The 20,752-nt window shown below is 47.1% G+C and overlaps 1 protein-coding gene across 1 annotated transcript in view; it reads left to right on the top strand.

Annotated features, from left to right (window-relative positions):
• The window catches only part of tex10 (testis expressed 10), a 180,702-nt gene that overhangs the window by 59,531 nt on the left and 100,419 nt on the right, over positions 1 to 20,752 (top strand). The window contains exon 10 of the mRNA XM_072508933.1: positions 19,905 to 19,993. Coding sequence (XP_072365034.1) covers positions 19,905 to 19,993 — 89 coding nt within the window. The remainder of the gene's footprint in view (positions 1 to 19,904; positions 19,994 to 20,752) is intronic.

Here is a 20,752-nt window from a genome sequence, read left to right as displayed (position 1 = left end):
AGTGAATGTTTAAGGTGGTGGCTTGGGTGCAAATCAAGTGGGTTGCATTGTCCTGGATGGTGTAGAGCATTTTGAATATTGTTGGGGCTGCATTGATCCAGGCAACTGGTGAGTATTCTATTGCACTCCTGACTTGTGCCATGTAGGCAGTGGACAGGCTTTATGATTTAGATGGTGAGTTGTTCCCTGTAGAATTCCAAGCCACTGACTTGCTCTTGTAATCATATTATGAAAAAAGGGCCTGGAGGCAGTCAGCAGCAGGTTAAAAGTTAATGTCAGTGGGGGTAATAGCAGATGAAGGCTGGAGAGCAGGTAGATCGAGTGAACGCGCCCGGGTGATATCATGGGCAAGTGTTTGGTAGGTGGGTTTTTCGCCCAACCGTCTGACTTGTTTTAGGAAAAATTACAGAGGTAAAACTAAAGTTCAGTAGTAAAATTTAAAACAAATTAAAATTAAATTAAGTAAAATTTAAATTTAAAAAAATCTTTATTTTTTTCACAAGTAAGCTTACATTAACACTGCAATGACGTTACTGTGAAAAGCCCCTAGTCGCCACATTCGGGCGCCTGAGGGAGATTGCAGAATGTCCAATTCACCTAACAGCACGTCTTTTGAGACTTGTGGGAGGAAACTGGAGCACCCGGAGGAAACCCATGCAGACACTGGGAGAACGTGCAGACTCCGCAAAGACAGTGACCCAAGCCGGAAATGGTACCCGAATCCTCGGCGCTGTGAAGCCATAGGCCTAACCACTGTGCTACCGTGGTACAGAGCCAGGTGATATGTTGTCGCTGCAGCATATGGGACCTGGTGGACCTCATTATGGTTCATAGTGACCACATCAGTAGCAAGTGTTGGTTTCTCCAGGAACCTCAGCTCATAGTTAATGAACTGGAGTCCAAGCTAAGGACATTGCCACACATCAGGGAGGGGGAGAATTACCTGGACGCTGTGTTTTAGGAGACAGTCACACCTCTTAGACTAAGTAGCTTAAACTTGGTTTGTGGTCAAGGACAGAAGGGTGTGAGTACGAGTGAGGCTGGTAGAGGGATCCAAGAGGTTGCATTGCCTCAGTCCTTGTCCAATACGTTTGAGATTCTTGCTCCCTGTGTGGACAACAGTGGGAATAGTGGTAGCATAGTGGTTAGCACTGTGGATTCACAGTCCCAGGGTCCCAGGTTCGATTCCCTGCTGAGTCACTGTCTGTGCAGAGTCTGCACGTTTTCCCAGTGTCTGCGTGGGTTTCCTCCAGGTGCTTCTGTTTCCTCCCACAGTCCAAAGATGGGCAGGTTAACTGGATTAACCATGCTAAATTGCCCTTTGTGTCCAAAAAGGTTGGGAGTGGTTATTGGGTTAGGGGGATAGGGTGGAAGTGAGTGCTTAAGTGGATCGGCGCAGACCCGATGGGCTGAATGGCCTCCTTCTGCACTGTATGTTCTATGAACTGTAGGGAGGATAAGCAAACTGACCATAGCACTGTGGTACAGTGGGTCATTCAAGTGGGGGAAAAGGAGAAATGTCGTCGGAGATATTTTAGTTAGGGGAATAGACACTGTTCTCTGTAGCCAGGAACGAGAGTCCAAAGGGCCGTGCTGTCTACCTAATGCCAGGGTTAAGAATATCTCATCTGGGCTGCAGAAGAGCGTGGTGTGGGAGGAGAAAGATCCAGTTATTGTGGTCCATGTAGGTATAAATAGGTAGAACGAAGAAAGAGTTTCTGCGGAGGGAACATGAGCAGTTAGGTGCTAAATTTAAAAAAACAACCATGGATTACTACAGGTGATGGGGAGGTGCTTTGTAGTAAAGGAAGGGATCAGTGCTGTAGTGAGAAATGATATTGGCACTGAAGATCAAAACATGGAATCAATCTGGGTAGAAATAAGAAATAGCAAGGGAAAAAAGCCCCTGGTGGGAGTAATCTGTTGGTCCCCTAATAGTTCCACAGTAGGACACCGTATAAAGCAGGAAACATTGGGAGCTTGTAAGAAAAGTATGACATTTCAATATGAATGATTTTAATATGCATCTAGATTGGATGAGAGATTTTCTTAGAACCCACCAGGAAGCTGGCTATTCTGGATTTTTTATTGTATAATGAGATGCGATTAATTAATGATCTTGTAGCAAAGATCCTCCAGGGAAGAGTGATCATTACATGCTTTAATTTAAAATTCAGTTTGAGGCCAATAAATTTGAGTCTCACACGAGTGTTCTGGTGTTAAACCAAGGTAATTACATAGGCACAAGGACAGATTTGGCCACCGTGGACTGGGCAGAAAGACTAAAAGGTAGGACAGTTGATGAACAGTGGCAGACAAGGAAATATTCAATTCCCCCCAGATCAAATATATTCCTGAGGAAGAAAGATTGTAAGAAGAGGAAATGCATCCGTGGCTAAGCAAGGAGGTTAAAGATAACATAAAGGCAAAAGCTTGCAACAGTCACTGGCAGGCTGGAAGATTGGGAAACTTTTAAAGACCAACAAAGGGTTCCTAAAAAAATAATAAAAAGAAAAAAGATAAATTATGAATTAGCATAAAATAGAAAAAAAGGATAGTAAAAGATTTGATTCTCGAAGTATATAAAGAACAGAGTAGCTGAAGTTAATTTTGGTCCCTTCAAAGACAAGACTGGGGAGTTAATGAGGAACCCAGAAATGGCAGAGACACTAAACCAATATTTTGCCTTGGTTTTCACAGTGGAGGACACTAGAACCATCCTAATAGTAGCAGGAAATGCAGAGTTTGTTGAAAAGGAGGAACTTCTCTCCATCACTAGGGAAAAAGTACAAAGCAAATGATTGGAATTGAAGGCAGCCAAGTCCCCAGCACCTGATGGTCTGCATCCTAGGGTCTTAATGGAAGTGGCAGCAGAGATGGTTGCAGCATTGGTTATAATGTTCCAACATTCCCTGGATTCTGGAAAGGTTTCAGTGGATTGGAATAAGGCTAATGTAACGCCCCTGTTCAAAAAGGGAGATAGGCAGAAAGTAGGAAACTATAGACCAGTTAGTTTAACGTCTGTCATTGAAAAATTCTTGGAATCTATTATTAAGGAAGTAATAACGGAACATGTAATCCATCAGAGTCAGCATGGTTTTATTAAGGGTAAATTGTGTTTGACTAATTTGCTAGAGTTCTTTGAAGATGTAACAAGCAAAGTGGATAATGGGGGTCCTGTGGATCTGGACTTGCAAAAGGCATTTGATAAGGTGCTGCACAAAAGGATAGTCCACAAAGTAAGATCCCATGGGGTTGGGGTAATATATTAGCTGGAGTAGAGGATTAGTTAACCAATTGAGCAAAGAGGTGGGGATGAATGGATCTTTTTATGGTTGGCAAGCTGGAACCCGTGTGCCACAGGGTTCAGTCCTCGGGTCCCAACTACGTACAACCTATATTGATGACTTGGATGCAGGAATAGAATGCCAGATTTGCAGATGACACCAAAATAGCTGAGATGGTTAAGTTGCGATGAGGAATTAGAAATTTGCAAATGGATATGGGTAGGTTCAGTGAGTGGGCCAAAATTTGGCAGATGGAATTTAACATGAATAAGTGTGAGGTCATCCATTTTGGTTGGTGGAATAAAAAGCTAACTTATTATCCAAATGGAGAGAAATCTCAAAATGCAGAGGAACCTGGGTGTCCTCCTGCATGAATCACAGAAAGTTAGTGTGCAGGTACAGTACCTGCAGCAGGTAATAAGGAAGGCAAATGCAATTTCGGCATTCATTGCCAATGGAATAGAGAATATAAGTAGAGAAGTGCTGTTGCAACTGACGAGACCTCATCCAGAGTACTGTGCACAGTTTTTGTCCCTTTACTTGGGTCAGAGAAGGTCCAATAGATTGATCCAGGGATGAAGGACTTGTCTGATGAAGAGAGATTGAGCAGTTTAGGCCTATATTCGCTGGAGTTTAGAAAAATGAGAGGAGATCAAATTGAGGTTTATGAAGTGCTGAAGTGGGTTGACAGGGTTGAGAGGATGTTTCCCTTGTGGGAGATTTTAGAACGAGAGGCTATTGTTAGGCTATGGCGTGGCAAATTTCAAACTGAAATGAGGAGGAATGACTTCATTCAAAGGTTCATGAATCTGTGGAATTCCCTGCCCCAGAGTGCAGTGGACGCTGGAACACTAAACAAATTTGAGAAGGTGATAGTATTTTAATTAGTAGTGGAATGAAGGGTTATGGGGCGTGGGCAGGAAGGTGGAGATGAAGCCAAGATTAGATCAGTCATGATATTGAATGGCGAAGCAGGCTCAAAGGGCTGAATTGTCTATTCCTACTTCTAGTTTTGAATGTTCTTATATGGCTGGTCTAATTCAGCGACTGGTCAATGCTAGCCGCAGGATGGTGATAGTGGAAGATTTAGCAATGGTAATGTTGTTGAATGTCAAGAGGCAACAGTTGGATTCTTTCTTATTGGAGAGGATCATTGCCTTGCACATATGGGTGTAAATGGTCCTTTCCACTTCTCAACCCAAGCCTGGATGTTGTCCAGGTCTTGCTGCATATACGCACTTCCTCAGTATTTGAGGAGATGCGAATGTTGTTGAACATTTTGCAATCATTCACTTCTGATTTCTATATGGAGGGAAGGTCATTAAGGAGGCAGCTGAAAATGGTTGAGCCTAGGACACTACCCTGAGGAACTCCTTGAGTGATTACTCACGATTGAGATGATTGATCTCCAACAACCAGAACCATCTTCCTATGTGCTTTGTAGGACTCCAACCAGTGGAGAACTTTCTTCCTGATTCCCATTGACTTCAGTTTTGCTTGGACTCCGAGATCTTACACTCAATCTCACCTCTGGAGTTCAGTTCTTTTGTCCATGTTTCGACGAAGTCTGTAATGAGGTCAGGAGCTGCGAGCCCCTGGTGGAACCCAAAACCCAAAGCATCAGTTCTGGAAGTTATCAACAAGCAGTTTGAAACCATAGTAGCATCTATTGGAAACCAAAATTATTTTCTGATGTTTTAAGCCACTGTGCAGGAGTTGCGTGGAGGATGGTTCTGGAGCTGTGAAATGCAGAGTTGAGATCAGTAAAGAAATCTTCACTCTCAGCGAAATGAAAAGACTTCCATGAAATCTTGTACCTTCATGAATAACTGGAGCAAAGAGAAATCCGAGGGAATTTTGGAGAGAGGTGATCAACCTTTTTGAGTTGGTCCCAGGAAAATTGAATAAACTTCAAAAGGTTTTGTAAAATATATATGCAACTATATTTTATCTATCCGCCCCCACAACCCACAGATGTGCACGGTAGGTGGATTGACCACACTAAAGTTCCTGGGGTTTAAAAAAAAAAGATATGTTTATTAAGAGTTTTTAAACAAAATTTTCAACCATACAAACAGCCCCCCCCGCCCCGTAACAAAAGATACCCCCCACCCCCCTTGGTTGCTGTTGCTGCTGTCCGACCTTCATCTCTAAAGTTCCTGTTAATTAGAAAGAAACTAATTGGGTACTCTAAATCTTTAAAACAAAAACAGTCCCAAACAGTATAATTAATAATAATCGTTTATTGTTGCAAGTAGGCTTCAATGAAGTTACTGTGAAAAGCCCCTAATTATGAGTGTCGCTACCAATCATTGTGCTTACTCCCAGCGTTGGTCACTGAAACCTTTCTCGTGTTTTCACACCCTAATTTCTCCCTAGGCTGGCTGTAATGAGGACCATATAATCACCTGACATCACCAAACTCAGTCCAGGAGTTCAGCCAGCATTCTGTATGGCTCAACTGCACACACAAACTTTTAAAACTAGTGTTCCAGGTGTTCAAAGTACTATTATGTGAAATATGCATTCTTGAAATTACAGTAGAATTATACATTGCATTCAACAATGTACCTTCTGTTAATTTGGTTAGTATGCATGTGGAACTGGAAGAAGTAGTTCTAGTTTGTAACTTGATTTGAACTTTGCTTTAAAGGCTCTCAGCTGTCACCATTGACGGTTTTTGATGAATCCAATTAGTTGCGGCTTCAAATGGCATTGCAATACTTGATATCCTTTCCTCATCCGAACTAGTTCCTCATCAATTATGAGGGCAGATTTAAGAGGTTGGGACTATTCTCCCTGGAGAGGAGAAGACTCAAAGATTTAATAAAGCTGTTCAAAATCATGAAGGGGTTGGACAAAGTGGATAGGGAGAACCTATTCCTGCTCGTAAAAGGATTGAGAACGAGTGGACACATATTTCGTGATTTTCAAAAGAAACAATTATGAGAAAAAGTATTTTCACACCGGTAAATGATTCGGGTTTGGAATGCACTGCTTCAAAGTGTGGTGGAGGTAGGTTCAATCGAGGCACTCGAGGGCAATAGATGATTATTTGAATAGAAACAAATGTGCAGGGTTATGGGGCAAGAAAATGGCACTAAGTATGATGCTCATTCAGATAGATGGTGCACACACAATGCACCAAATGGCCTCCCGCACCATAACACTTCTGTGCCGTAATAGCACTGAGGACCTCCAGTGGTTTGACTGGTCACACACACACTGGCTCCTGCATGGTTGTGTTGGTTTTGGAACTTGCTGCCCATTTGATGGGGGATTTTTGGTGACAAATTGTGAGGAGATAGTTGGGTGGTGGATTCTCCCCAGTACGGAATGACGACTGGGTACCAGACCCGGCAGAAGTCGGTGAAAGCCCTAGCTCAGGAGTTTGAGAAACCTCGTGGCACAGCAGTATTGGGAAAGATGACGGAGAGGGGTGGGTCATCGTCAGTGGCCACATTGCAGATGGAGCAGCTTATGAGCTTTGTTGAAGATGAATGTCGACAATAGCAAAAGGAGATGCAGGGAGATTGGTCCATAGCGATTTGAGGGTGCAGTAGCACCTCTTTGCGGATCTTTGGATCAAGGTGGTGAAGTGTCTAGAGGCACAGGGTGCGACGATAAAAGAAGTGGAGAAGACAATCTCAGACCAGAGTGACCGAATCGTATCGCTGAAGGCTGAGCAGTCGAAGCTGGGGGAAATGTGCACGGTGCTATGAGCAAGAGTAGCCGACCAGGAAAATCAGTCCATGTGGCAGAATTTGCTCCTCATGAATCTGATGGAGCGAATGACCCACCAGCTATGTGACGAAGGTGTTTGAGAAGTTTGTGGATGAGAAGGTGTTTGAGAGGGCCCCCGAAGTGGATCAGGCCCACTGGTCTTTGAAACAGAAACTGAGGGCGAGGCTGTGATTGTGCGAATGCATACGTTTCGAGATAAGGAAAAGATTCTGAGGTGGGCCATGGCAGCTTGGGACTGTAGCTGGGAGGGGAATACGGTCACTGGGCCTGGCCAAGAGGTGGGCAGGATTCAACTAGGCCAAGCGGCACTCTACTGGAACAAGGTTTGGCTTGGGGTGTTTGGCTTGGGGTGTATTCTACCAAGTTGTGGGCAACTTTCAAGGGCCAGGTGTGCAGGGTGGTGGGGAGCGTGATGGGTTGAAGAGGGGATTGAACAGCTAAGTGGAATTGAGGGATGGGCGAGATGGGTGGTGGAGGTGTGGTCCTTTGGCCTGGAATATCCGAGGACTAAATGGGCCGGTTAAAAGGTCAAAGGTTTAAAAAACATTAATAAATTTAAAGTGCCCAGTTCTTTTTTTTTTTTCCAATTAAGGCACATTTTAGCATGGCCAATCCCACTACCCTGCGCATCTTTGGGTTGGGATGAGATCCATGCAGACAATGGGAGAATGTGCAAAGTCTACACAGACAGAGGCCTGAGGCCGCGATCGAACCAGGGTCCCCTGTGATGTGAGGCATCAGTACTAACCACTGCACCACTGTGCCATCCTTGTCAAGGGTATTTATAAAGTCTAAAGGCAGATGTGGTTTTCTTGCAGGAAACACACTTCTGAGTAAAGGACCAGATGCAAGTGAGGAGGGGATGGGTTGGACAAACGTTCCGCTCTGGGGTTGAAGCAAAATCCGGGAAGTTGCGACCTAGTTTAGCAACAAGTTGACATTTGTAGTGATCAAAAAGATAGGTTGTAAGGCGTGTCCGAAAGGAGGAAAGCAAAATAGAGAGGCAAATGAATTTGGGGAGGAGATTTCAAGACTTTCGGGCCTGGGAAGTTTAGGGCCCATGGTCACCAATGGCAGAAAAATGAAAATGGAGGATGATGAAAAGGCCGGGAGCGTAGATATCTCTTGAGGGCTGGGGGAATGACTGAGGTGATGAGGAGCCACACCACGGATGGACTTAAGAGCAAGGAGGAGAATTCTCAATTTTAACAGTGAATCGGAGTTCTTTTTTAAATTTAGAGTACCCAATTAATTTTTTCCAATTAAGGGCCAATTTGGCGTGTTCAATCCACCTACCCTGCACATCTTTGGGTTGTGGGGGCGAAACCCACGCAAACACGGGGAGAATGTGCAAACACCACACTGTCGGTGACCCAGAGCCGGGATCGAACCTGGGACCTCGGCGCCGTGAGACTGCAGTGCTACCACTGCGTCACCGCGCTGCCCTATGAATCAGAGTTTTAAGCACAGAAGGATGCCCTTCGCCCCATGTCTGTTCTGGCTATCAAGCCCCAGAAGTTAGATTGAAATCATCACTGAAGGTGACACGGTGGCACAGTGCCGAGGACCTGAGTTCGATCCCGACCCGGGTCACTGTCTGTGTGGAGTTTGCACATTCACCTAGTGCCTGCGCGGGTCTTTCCCCAACAACCCAAAGATGTGCAGGGTAGGTGGCTTGGCCATGCTAAGTTGCCCCTTCAGAAAAAGAAAAGAAAAGCATTACTGAAATTGAAAGGAAGAATCTACAAGACAGTTGTGAGGTCAGTTTTATTATAAAGTGCATGTTTAGGTCAGTGAGCACAGGGGTGATGGAATCAAATTTGGTGGATGTTAGGACATGAGGATTTTTGACTTCCAGTTTATGGAGGGTAGTATGCAGGGGGTTGGTCAAGTTTGCATTAGACCGGACTTCCGGGTGCGGCGATGACCAGCTGAGTCGCACGTTTCGGCAGCTCCCGGTGGAACGGACTTTTGGGCTCTTGATAGGAGCCCCAACGGCAATTTTAACGGCTAAAAACACTGTGCGGTAAACCAGAAGGGAATTCCCCCTGGACACAGATGGAAAAAGGAGAGGAAGGTGGCCGGATTGCGGAGGATCCTTTAAGCAGCGGCAAGGAAAGCAAGCACAAAGCAAGATGGCGTCGGAAGGTGGCCGTCTAGTATGGGGCCCTGACCAACAAGAGTTCCTGCGGCGCTGTGTGGAAGAACTGAAAAAGGAGATGAAGAAGGAGCTGCTGGCCCCAATATTACAGGCGATTGAAGGGCTAAAGGAGGAACAAAAGACCCAGGAGCAGGAGCTTCGGGTCGTGAAGGCAAAGGCCGCTGATAATGAAAACGAAATACAGGGCCTGGTGGTGAAGACCGAGATGCACGAGGCACAACACAAAAGGTGTGTGGAAAGGCTGGAGGTGTTGGAGAATAATGCGAGGAGGAAGAATTTAAGGATTCTTGGTCTTCACGAAGGTGCGGAGGGGGCGGACGTCGGGGCATATGTTTTTTTTTTAAAATAATATTTTATTGAAAATTTTTGGTCAACCAACACAGTACATTGTGCATCCTTTGCACAACATTGTAACAATACAGATAATAATAATGACCTTTTTTTAATTTAAACAAAAACAACAACAAATAAATAAATATTAAATAACAAAAAAAATAATAAAACTAGCCCTAATTGGCAACTGCTTTGTCTCAGGCCACCCCCCCCCCCCCCATCCCTCTCCCCCCCCCCCCCCCCCCCCCCCCCCCCAAAGTCCTGGGCCGCTGCTGCTGCCTACTTTGTTCTCTCCCATCTATCCTTCCGCAAGATATTCGACGAACGGTTGCCACCGCCTAGTAAACCCTTGAGCCGACCCCCTTAGGACGAACTTAATCCGCTCTAACTTTATGAACCCCGCCATATCATTTATCCAGGTCTCCACCCCCGGGGGCTTGGCTTCTTTCCACATTAGCAATATTCTGCGCCGGGCTACTAGGGACGCAAAGGCCAAAACATCGGCCTCTTTCGCCTCCTGCACTCCCGGCTCTTGTGCAACCCCAAATATAGCCAACCCCCAGCTTGGTTCGACCCGGACTCCTACTACTTTCGAAAGCACCTTTGTCACCCCCATCCAAAACCCCTGTAGTGCCGGGCATGACCAAAACATATGGGTATGATTCGCTGGGCTTCTCGAGCACCTCGCACACCTATCCTCCACCCCAAAAAATTTACTGAGCCGTGTTCCAGTCATATGTGCCCTGTGTAATACCTTAAACTGAATCAGGCTTAGCCTGGCACACGAGGACGACGAGTTTACCCTGTTTAGGGCATCTGCCCACATCCCCTCCTCAATCTCCTCCCCTAGCTCTTCTTCCCATTTCCCTTTTAGTTCGTCCATCATAGTCTCCCCTTCGTCTCTCATTTCCCTATATATATCCGACACCTTACCGTCCCCCACCCATTTCTTTGAGATGACTCTGTCCTGCACCTCTTGTGTCGGGAGCTGCGGGAATTCCCTCACCTGTTGCCTCGCAAAAGCCCTCAATTGCATGTACCTGAATGCATTCCCTTGGGGCAACCCATATTTCTCGGTCAGCGCTCCCAGACTCGCAAACTTCCCATCCACAAATAGATCTTTCAATTGCGTTATACCTGCTCTTTGCCACATTCCATATCCCCCATCCATTCCCCCCGGGGCAAACCTATGGTTGTTTCTTATCGGGGACCCCCCCAGTGCTCCGGTCTTTCCCCTATGTCGTCTCCACTGTCCCCAAATCTTCAGTGTAGCTACCACCACCGGACTCGTGGTATAGTTCCTTGGTGAGAACGGCAATGGGGCTGTCACCATAGCCTGCAGGCTGGTCCCCCTACAGGACGCCCTCTCTAATCTCTTCCACGCCGCTCCTTCCTCTCCCATCCACTTACTCACCATTGAAATATTAGCGGCCCAATAATACTCACTTAGGCTCGGTAGTGCCAGCCCCCCCCTATCCCTACTACGCTGTAAGAACGTCGGGGCATATGTGAGCACGATGCTTCAGTCGTTAATGGGATAGGAGACCCCTACAGGCCCATTGGAGGTGGAGGGAGCTTATCGAGTTATGATGCGAAGACCGAGGGCTGGAGAAATTCCTCGAGCCATAGTGATGAGATTTCTCCGATATAAGGGCAGAGAGATGGTCCTCAGATGGGCGAAGAAAACTCGGAACAGTAGGTGGGAGAACGCGGTGATCCGCGTATATCAAGATTGGAGTGCGGAGGTGGCGAGAAGGAGGGCGAGTTTCAATCGGGCCAAGGCGGTGCTTCACAAAAGGAAGGTCAAATTTGGAATGCTGCAACCGGCAAGACTGTGGGTCACACACCAAGGGAAGCACCACTACTTTGAGACGGCAGAAGAGTCGTGGACATTTATTGTGGAGGAGCAGCTGGAATAGGCGGGCCAGAAAAATAACGTTTGGGACAAAAGTGGTGGTGTGATTACGTGGGGTGAAGGGGGGAGAAAGGGGGAAGGGATGATTTCTCAAGTTGTTAATCTTGCGACCCTGTAACTTTTCTCTCTTCCCCATGTCGTGGGGGAGGGGGGGGGGGGGGGGGAAGGATGAGGAATTGTGGGCGCCGGACATTAGGGGTGGGCCCAAGTGGTAAACGCGGGCTTTGTTCCCGCGCTATGGTAATCCTGGCGGGAACAGGGAAGCAGGAAGGAGAGGGCCTCGCACAGTGGGGGCCGAGGTCACGGGGGGAAGCCGAGGTCAGCCAGAGATTGCTGACTTCTGGGAGCAACATGGGGGGTGCAATTACGCTAGAAGAGGATCGAGCGGGGGGGGGGGGGGGGGGGGGGGTTAACTGGGTTGCTGCTGCTGGAGAGAAGGGGGAGCTGGTACGGGGTGGGGTGGTCGAGGCGGGAGGGCGCCGTCGGGGGGAGATACGGCTACGTGGGAACCGGGTGAGGAGCTGGATTAAAAAAGGGGATGGCTAGTCGACAAGGGGGGGCGGGGGGGGGGTAAAGAGCCCCCCAACCCGGCTGATCACGTGGAACGTGAGAGGGCTGAACGGGCCGATCAAAAGGGCACGGGTATTCGCACACGTAAAGAAATTAAAGGCAGATGTGGTTATGTTGCAGGAGACGCATTTGAAACTGATAGACCAGGTCAGACTATGTAAAGGATGGGTGGGGCAGGTGTTTCATTCGGGGTTAGACGCAAAGAACAGGGGGGTGGCTATATTAGTGGGGAAATGGGTACTGTTTGAGGCAAAGACCATAGTGGCGGATAGCGGGGGTAGATACGTGATGGTGAGTGGCAGATTGCAAGGGGAGGCGGTGGTTCTAGTGAACGTATATGCCCCGAACTGGGATGATGCCAATTTTATGAGGCGAATGTTGGGACGTATCCCGGACCTAGAGGCGGGAAAGTTGGTAATGGGGGGAGACTTTAATACGGTGCTGGACCCAGGGCTGGACAGATCGAGGTCCAGGACCGGGTGGAGGCCGGCTGCAGCTAGGGTGCTCAAGGACTTTATGGAGCAGATGGGAGGAGTAGACTCCTGGAGATTTAGCAGGCCTAGGAGTAAGGAGTTCTCGTTTTTCTCCTATGTCCATAAAGTATATTCACGGATAGACTTTTTTGTATTGGGAAGGGCGCTGATCCCGAAGGTGACAGGGACGGAGTACACGGTAATAGCTATCTCGGACCACGCTCCACATTGGGTGGACCTGGAGATAGGGGAGGAAAAAGAACAGCACCCGCCCTGGAGAATGGACATGGGACTATTGGCAGATGAGGGGATATGTTTAAGGGTGAGGGGGTGTATTGAAAGGTACTTGGAGCTTAACGACAATGGGGAGGTTCAGGTGGGAGTGGTCTGGGAGGCGTTGAAGGCAGTGGTTAGAGGGGAGCTGATATCTATTAGGGCACATAAAGGAAAGCAGGAGGGTAGGGAAAGGGAGCGGTTGCTGAAAGAACTTTTGAGCGTGGACAGACAATATGCGGAGGCACCGGAGGAGGGACTGTACAGGGAAAGGCAAAGGCTACATGTAGAATTTGACTTGTTGACTGCGGGTAATGCAGAGGCACAATGGAGGAAGGCACAAGGTGTACAGGATGAATATGGGGAGAAGGCGAGCCGGTTGTTGGCCCACCAACTGAGGAAGAGGGGAGCAGCGAGGGAGATAGGGGGGGTGAGAGACGAGGAGGGAGAGATGGAGCGGGGAGCAGAGAGAGTAAATGGGGTGTTCAAGGTATTCTACGAAAGATTATATAAAGCTCAGCCCCCGGAAGGGAAGGAGAGAATGGTGTGCTTTCTGGATCAGCTGGAATTCCCTTAGGTGGAGGAGCAGGAGAGGGCGGGACTGGGAGCACAGATTGAGATGGAGGAGGTAGTGAAAGGGATTGGGAGCATGCAGGCGGGGAAGGCCCCGGGACCAGACGGATTCCCGGTGGAATTTTATAGGAAGTATATGGACTTGCTGGCCCCGCTTCTGACGAGAACCTTTAATGAGGCTAGGGAAAGGGGGCAGTTGCCCCCGACTATGTCAGAGGCAAAGATATCGCTCCTCCGAAAGAAGGAAAAAGACCCGCTGCAATGCGGGTCCTATAGGCCCATTTCTCTTTTAAATGTGGATGCTAAGATTCTGGCCAAGGTAATGGCGACGAGGATAGAGGACTGTGTCCCGGGGGTGGTACATGAGGACCAGACTGGGTTTGTGAAGGGGAGCCAGCTGAACACGAACATACGGAGGTTGCCAGGGGTAATGATGATGCCCCCGCCAGAGGGGGAAGCGGCGATAGTGGTGGCGATGGATGCCGAGAAAGCATTTGATAGTGGAGTGGGATTATCTGTGGGAGGTGCTGAGGAGATTTGGCTTCGGAGATGGATATATCGGATGGGTACAGCTGCTGTATAGGGCACCGATGGCGAGTGTGGTTACGAATGGACGGGTCTGATTATTTCCGGCTTTATAGAGGGACGAGGCAGGGATGTCCCCTGTCTCCGTTATTGTTTGCACTGGCGATTGAGACCCTGGCCATGGCACTGAGGGGTTCCAGAAAGTGGAGGGGAGTGTTTCGGGGAGGAGAAGAACACCGGATATCTCTGTATGCGGATGATTTGTTGTTGTATGTGGCGGACCCGGTGGAGGGGATGCCAAAGATAATGCGGATACTTGGGGAGTTTGGGGATTTTTCGGGGTATAAATTGAACATGGGGAAAAGTGAGTTGTTTGTGGTGCATCCGGGGGAGCAGAGCAGGGAAATAGAGGATTTACCGCTGAGGAAGGTAACAAGAGACTTCCGATATTTGGGGATTCAGATAGCCAAGAATTGGGGAACCTTGCACCGGCTTAATTTAACACGATTGGTGGAACAGATGGAGGAGGACTTCAAGAGATGGGACATGGTGTCCCTGTCACTGGCGGGTAGGGTGCAGGCGGTTAAAATGGTGGCTCTCCCGAGATTCCTCTTTGTGTTTCAGTGCCTCCTGGTGATGGTCACAAAGGCTTTTTTTAAGAGAATCGAGAAAAGCATTGAGTTGTGTGGGCCGGGAAGACCCCGAGAGTGAGGAGGGGGTTCTTGCAGCGTAGTAGGGATAGGGGGGGTTGGCACTAACGAGCCTAAATGATTATTACTGGGCCGCCAATATTTCAATGGTGTGTAAGTGGATGGGAGAAGGGGAGGGAGCGGCGTGGAAGACATTGGGGAGGGCGTCCTGCAAGGGGACCAGTTTACAAGCAATGGTGACGGCACGTTGCCGTTTTCACCGAAGAAATACACTACAAGCCCGGTGGTGGTGGGAACATTAAAAATTTGGGGGCAGTGGAGACGGCATGGGGGAAGGACGGGAGCCTCGGTGTGGTCCCCGATAAGAAATAACCATAGGTTTGTTCCGGGGAGAATGGATGGGGGATTTGGAGCATGGCAAAGAGCTGGGGTAGTACAATTGAGAGATCTGTTCGTAGATGGGACGTTTGCGAGTCTGGGAGCGCTGACGGAAAAATATGGGTTGCCCCAAGGGAATGCATTTCGGTATATGCAACTGGGGGCTTTTGCGAGGCAACAGGTGAGGGAATTCCCGCAGCTCCCGACGCAGGAGGTGCAGGATAGAGTGATCTCAGAGACATGGGTGGGAGATGGTAGGGTGTCGGACATATACAGGGAAATGAGGGACGAGGGGGAGATCATGGTAGATGAGCTGAAAGGGAAATGGGAAGAAGAGCTGGGGGAGGAGATTGAGGAGGGGCTGTGGGCTGACTCCCTACGTAGGGTAAACTCGTCGTCCTCGTGTGCCAGGCTAAGCCTGATACAATTCAAGGTTCTACACAGGGCACATATGACTGGAGCACGGCTCAGTAAATTTTTTGGGGTAGAGGATAGGTGTGGGAGATGCTCGAGAAGCCCAGCGAATCACACCCACATATTCTGGTCATGTCTGGCGTTACAGTGGTTCTGGGTGGGGGTGACGAAGGTGCTTTCGAAGGTGGTGGGGGTCCGGGTCGAGCCAAGCTGGGGGTTGGCTATATTCGGGGTTGCAGAACAGCCGGGAGTGCAGGAGGCGAGAGAGGCTGATGTTTTGGCCTTTGCGTCCTTAGTAGCCCGGCGCAGGATATTGCTTATGTGGAAGGAAGCCAAACCCTCGGGCGTGGTGACCTGGATAAACGATATGGCAGGGTTTGTAAAGTTAGAACGGATCAAGTTCGTATTAAGGGGTTCGGCCCAAGGGTTCACCAGGCGGTGGCAGCCGTTCGTCAACTACCTCACAGAACGATAGAGGGAATGAAAAGAAAGCAAGACAACAGCAGCAACGTGGGGGGGAGAATCCAGGCGGGCTCTTAGGGATGTCATTGTATATGTATAGACATTTGTTATAGGTAATGTATATTGGACTGTTGGATTGTATTTTTGGAGAGTAACTATTTTTGACAAGGCAGTTGCCATTTAGTTTTGTTTTTGTTTCTGTTTGTATATTATTTATTTACTTGTTTAAAACTGGCCATTGTTATTTATATTGCTTTACTGTTGTTTAAAAGAAAAACCATGTACTGTTATGTTTGGCCAAAAAATCTTGAATAAAATATATTTTTAAAAAAAAGATTGCATTAGACCAGTGTTTTTCAAACTTTTTTGCCGGGGACCTATTATTACGAATCTGCAAACCTTTGGGATCCAGGCCAGCTGACCGTCGCGACCCATGCTGGTCAACGTTCGCAACCCACGCCGCCCAAACTGCGTGACCCACCATTTTCACTTACCTTTAATGAGACAGGTGAGCCTGCTTGGTCCTCACGATCTCATTTGTTTTGATATTCAGTGTTGCATTTCTCTATGGGTTATTCATCAGAGGTCCTGGAGCTCACACCAGTACTGCTTTGTCCTGTTGTGGACTCTCCTGAACAGCTCACATCACCACTGCTTTGCTTTGTCCTGTGGATTCTCCTGGGCCACTCTCTCCAGCAGGTTTAGTTCTGAGATCCTGGCCTTGTCTCTGGCCCCTCTTTCTTATTACAAAATGATCCATTTAAAATTGTTCTGTCATATTGCTTGTTTGCTGCTGACAAAATGGAGGAATCGCAATCGCGCCCAGAGCACGTGACGTCCATGTACGAGGCGCGTGACCTGCTCTCTGCCTCGCTTCAGGCAGGAATTCTCCTGAGTTATGGCGTGACGTCGGGAGGAGGCGGTGCTTCTCTCTGGGCTCCGGGCATGCGCACTGATGAGCGGGCACGCATGCGCAGCTCACCTGCATTTTTAAAGCTGTTCGCAGCCGGCACTTTTAAAAGCTGGCTGCTGCGGCCGCTGCACACTAATTCCCGTGATTGGGAACGCTGCGATCGATGGTTCCGCAACCCATCCACGGGTCGCGACCCTGACTTTGAAAATGATTGCATTAGAATAATCAAGTATGGAGGTAAAAAAGGAACGAATGAGTATTTCAGCAGCAAAAGAGCTGAGACAGGGTTGGAGACGGGTGACATTACCAAGGTGGAAATAGGCCATCTTAGTGACCATACAGATACGTGGTTGAAAGCTTGTTTCTGGGGCAAATATATCACAATTGGTAATCTGGTTCAATCTCGGACAGTTGCTGGGGAGAGGAATGGAATTAGGGGTGAGGAAGCAGTGTGTGCGCGGGGACCAAAGATGGTGGCTTCAACTTTCCAATATTTAATTGGAGAAAATTTCTGCTCTTTGAATACTCTATTTTACGAAGTAGGGAGATGGAAACAAACGTGCCTTCAACAATGCCAACACTATTTAAAGTCGAGATTGAACAAGTTTATTTGTGTTTAATCTTGTTATTTTTAAATTAAACAATTCAATTTCTCTTCAGTTGGTGTGCAGTTGAGATTGATTTTCACTTTATTTGGGATTATGAGAAGACGCATCCACAGGTAACCATCTTATTGTATTTAAATTCAGTTAAACTGGTTAAAACCAGTTATGAAAATCATTGGCATTCAAGAAAAATAAGTTAAATTTGGGAAGTAATTGTATTGCCGTTACTCCTGTGCATACCATTCATCAATCTCAGATGAGTAATTCTTTGTAATTTTAGTCACTCCCTACAGATTGTGCGAGCTGTCAAGCATCATCCTCTACAATGTGCTAAAACAAACACCTACAAATCCTAGATGCATGCACCGGGTCAGCCAGTTAGATAAGGAATTCCATGTGAGTCTGATAGTTTGGGATTCAAACCCCAATTCAGGATTTGTGCCCATAATTTAGACCGACGCTTCACATTGCAGTACTGGGGGAGTGCTGCATCATCAGAGGTGCTGGCTTGAGATATTAAAGCGCTCTTGGGTGGGCATGGTACAAGCCAAAGCAAAACTGGGGCGCTCTGATGTCCTGTCCAATATTTATCTTACAAAACTGCATCTTTAAATAAAACTGATTGTTGCAGGGCATTTTGTGATGCTGGACTATGATATAAATTATAGGTGGCCCTGTAACTACATTTATGCTCCTATATTACTTTTGAATAGATCTGATGAAACAAAAGGTACTCATTGGCTTAGATGCCTGTTTAGAAGAGGCAATTTGTAGAAATAGATAGTGTATGCACAATGCTGTTAATATCAGAAAAGACACAAAATGGATGTTAGCTATTTTGTGATATAAAATGGCTGAACAAGCCACATTCCCTGTAAACTGTCTCATGAGACCCAAGCGTGGGTATGTATAGGGAGTGTCCCAACAGCCGCTGATAACAGCTACTGGTCTACAGCTGAAGACAGGACACATTATTATGTTAGTTTTGAATGACTTCTGTATGAAGTTAGGGGCAGGTAAGGCAACACCACTTTAACCATGTATTTGATAATTGGGATGTTAGGAAAATTGACCATGTAATAAGTGTGACGCAAATATAGTTGATATCTGGTCATGTGCCTCATTGCTGTTTGTGGGATCTTGCTGTGCACAAACTGGCTGTCATGTATTCTCTATTGCACCTGTGACTATCCTTCAAAACTACTTAATTGACAAAGTGCTTTGGGTCATTTTGATCAAGAATGCTACTTTACAAATGCTGGTCTTTTATTGAATTATTTCTGTTTAATATTAATATTGTTGCCGCAGTGGGTTAGCACTGTGGCCTCATGGCACTGAGGTCCCAGGTTCAATCCCGGTTCTGGGTCACTGTCCAGTGTGGAGTTTGCACATTCTCCCCGTGTTTGCGTGGGTTCCGCCCCCACAACTCAAAACAAATGTGCAGGTTAGGTGGATTGGCCACGCTAAATTGTCCCTTAATTGGAAAAAATGAATTGGGTACTCTAAATTAAAAAAATATATAATGTTGCCAATGTTCAATTTGTCCTCCGAGGAAACAAAGTTGATGGACATACATACGGTTACTATTTGGTTATATTACCGTGTCTTGTAGAATGATGATTCTACGATTTAGCATAGAAAACAATATGGCTCTTTTCAAATGACCAAGCTTAAGTTTTGGATTCAGTGAAAGAATAAAATTAGCGACTTCCGGTGGTGGCATGTAGGAGGAGGTCGCACATTGGCTGCCTCCTGCTCGAGGCTTGATTTTTTAAAAAGAATTTAATGCCTGGTCCCAGGGGCAATTTTTGGTTAAATAAGTGCAGGAAGACATAAGGAAGGAAGATGCCCAAAACCCAAAGGAAAGCTGCCGTGAAAAAGGGGGGATTGACCTTCGTCATCAAGTGGAAGGCTCCGCAACTGGAAGGATGGCGAAGGCTGGGTCGCTGGGTGCGGCTGCATTGTTCACGGCAGAAAAGATGACCGAGGTGATGGTTGTGGAACTTGAAAAAGAGTTCGCAAAGCATATGGAGGTGATGAGGAAGGAGATGATGGCAGTATTGAAGGTGCTGGTGGAGGAGACGATTGCCCCGGTGAGGGCGAAGGTATCGAGAGCATCGGCCGAGGTGCGGGAGCAGGGTAAGACACTGAAGGAAGTGGAAGAGGCCTTGTTGCAACACTGATCGACTCGCCTCGATGGGCGAGGAGCTGCAGAGGGTGGTGGAGGCCAACAAGGGTCTGCGAGTTGTTTCTGGTTATACTGTTTCCGAATTGTTAATTTGTGTGTTTTTGTTTTTAACCTGGAATGTACGGGTGGATGTTTTGATCTGTTCCCTGTAAAACACTATTCACGACACCCAATGCTGCTCTTGCTCATGTATTTGCCTTGTTTGGCCACTTGTTCTGCACTGTAACCAATCACTGTTTGTCGATTGTACCATTTGTCAATGTACTCTGTTGATTATTCTTTTTGTCTACTATGTACGTACTGTGTAACGTTCCCTCGGCCGCAGAAAAATACTTTTCACTGTACTTTGGTACATGTGATAAATCAAATGAAATCAAATATTAGTTGAAAGGTGTTGCAAATATGCAAGACCGTTAATGCTGTCCTATTTTTCATTACAGATCATCTTTTGGTGGATGGACTACTTCACTTCCAGAAAGCATAGTCAATGACGTGGATTACTTCAGTTTTCTGTTTTCTACACTGACAGGTGTTAACTGTTCAATTTTCTTCTACTTGCATTTAAATTTATTTTTAGAAATATTTTTATTGAACTTTTGTCCTTTTATACAAATTACAACCCCAATAGCACATATAACAATAGCAACGTAAAAACAAAAAAGAAAGCGAAATCCCCTCCCCATTAACAGCTAACGGTGACCAGCTCCTTAAAGTGCAGTATAAATGTCTGCCATCTACGATAGATCCCATCAGTCGACCCCTTCACTGTGAACTTGACCGTCACAAGGTACAAGATCACCCAACCATGCTGCGGTGCTAGGCGGTATCGCCTGCCTTCAACTCAACAGAGTTTGCTTCGGGCCAGCAAAGAGGCGAATGCTGAAACATCCGCCCATCCCCATCCACCACTCCGGCTGGCCCAACACCACAAATACATCTACCAACGGGCATGGCTATAGATCCACATTCAGGATAGGAACATAGGAATAGGAGCAATTCAGCCCTTCAAGCCTGCTCCGCCATTCAATCAGACTATGGCTGATCTCTTTCTGGTCTCCAATCCACCTCCCTACCTGTTTCCTATATCCCCACTCCGCTCCCATTTACTACTCACCCCATCTTCTCTCGCCAGCAAACTGGACCCCCCAGGGTCCCTGTCCAATAGCCAACACTCCATTCCCCCCACCATGCCCAAGCCCCCACAAAATCCAGAACCCTCTCTCCCCTCCAAATGGAATGTAACAATCCCCTTTTTTATTATTTACCCCCCCACCAACAGAGCAAAAGT

This window comes from Scyliorhinus torazame, chromosome 6 (assembly GCF_047496885.1).
Source record: "Scyliorhinus torazame isolate Kashiwa2021f chromosome 6, sScyTor2.1, whole genome shotgun sequence".
NCBI lineage: Eukaryota > Metazoa > Chordata > Chondrichthyes > Carcharhiniformes > Scyliorhinidae > Scyliorhinus > Scyliorhinus torazame.
This window is presented reverse-complemented; position numbering and strand designations above follow the sequence as displayed.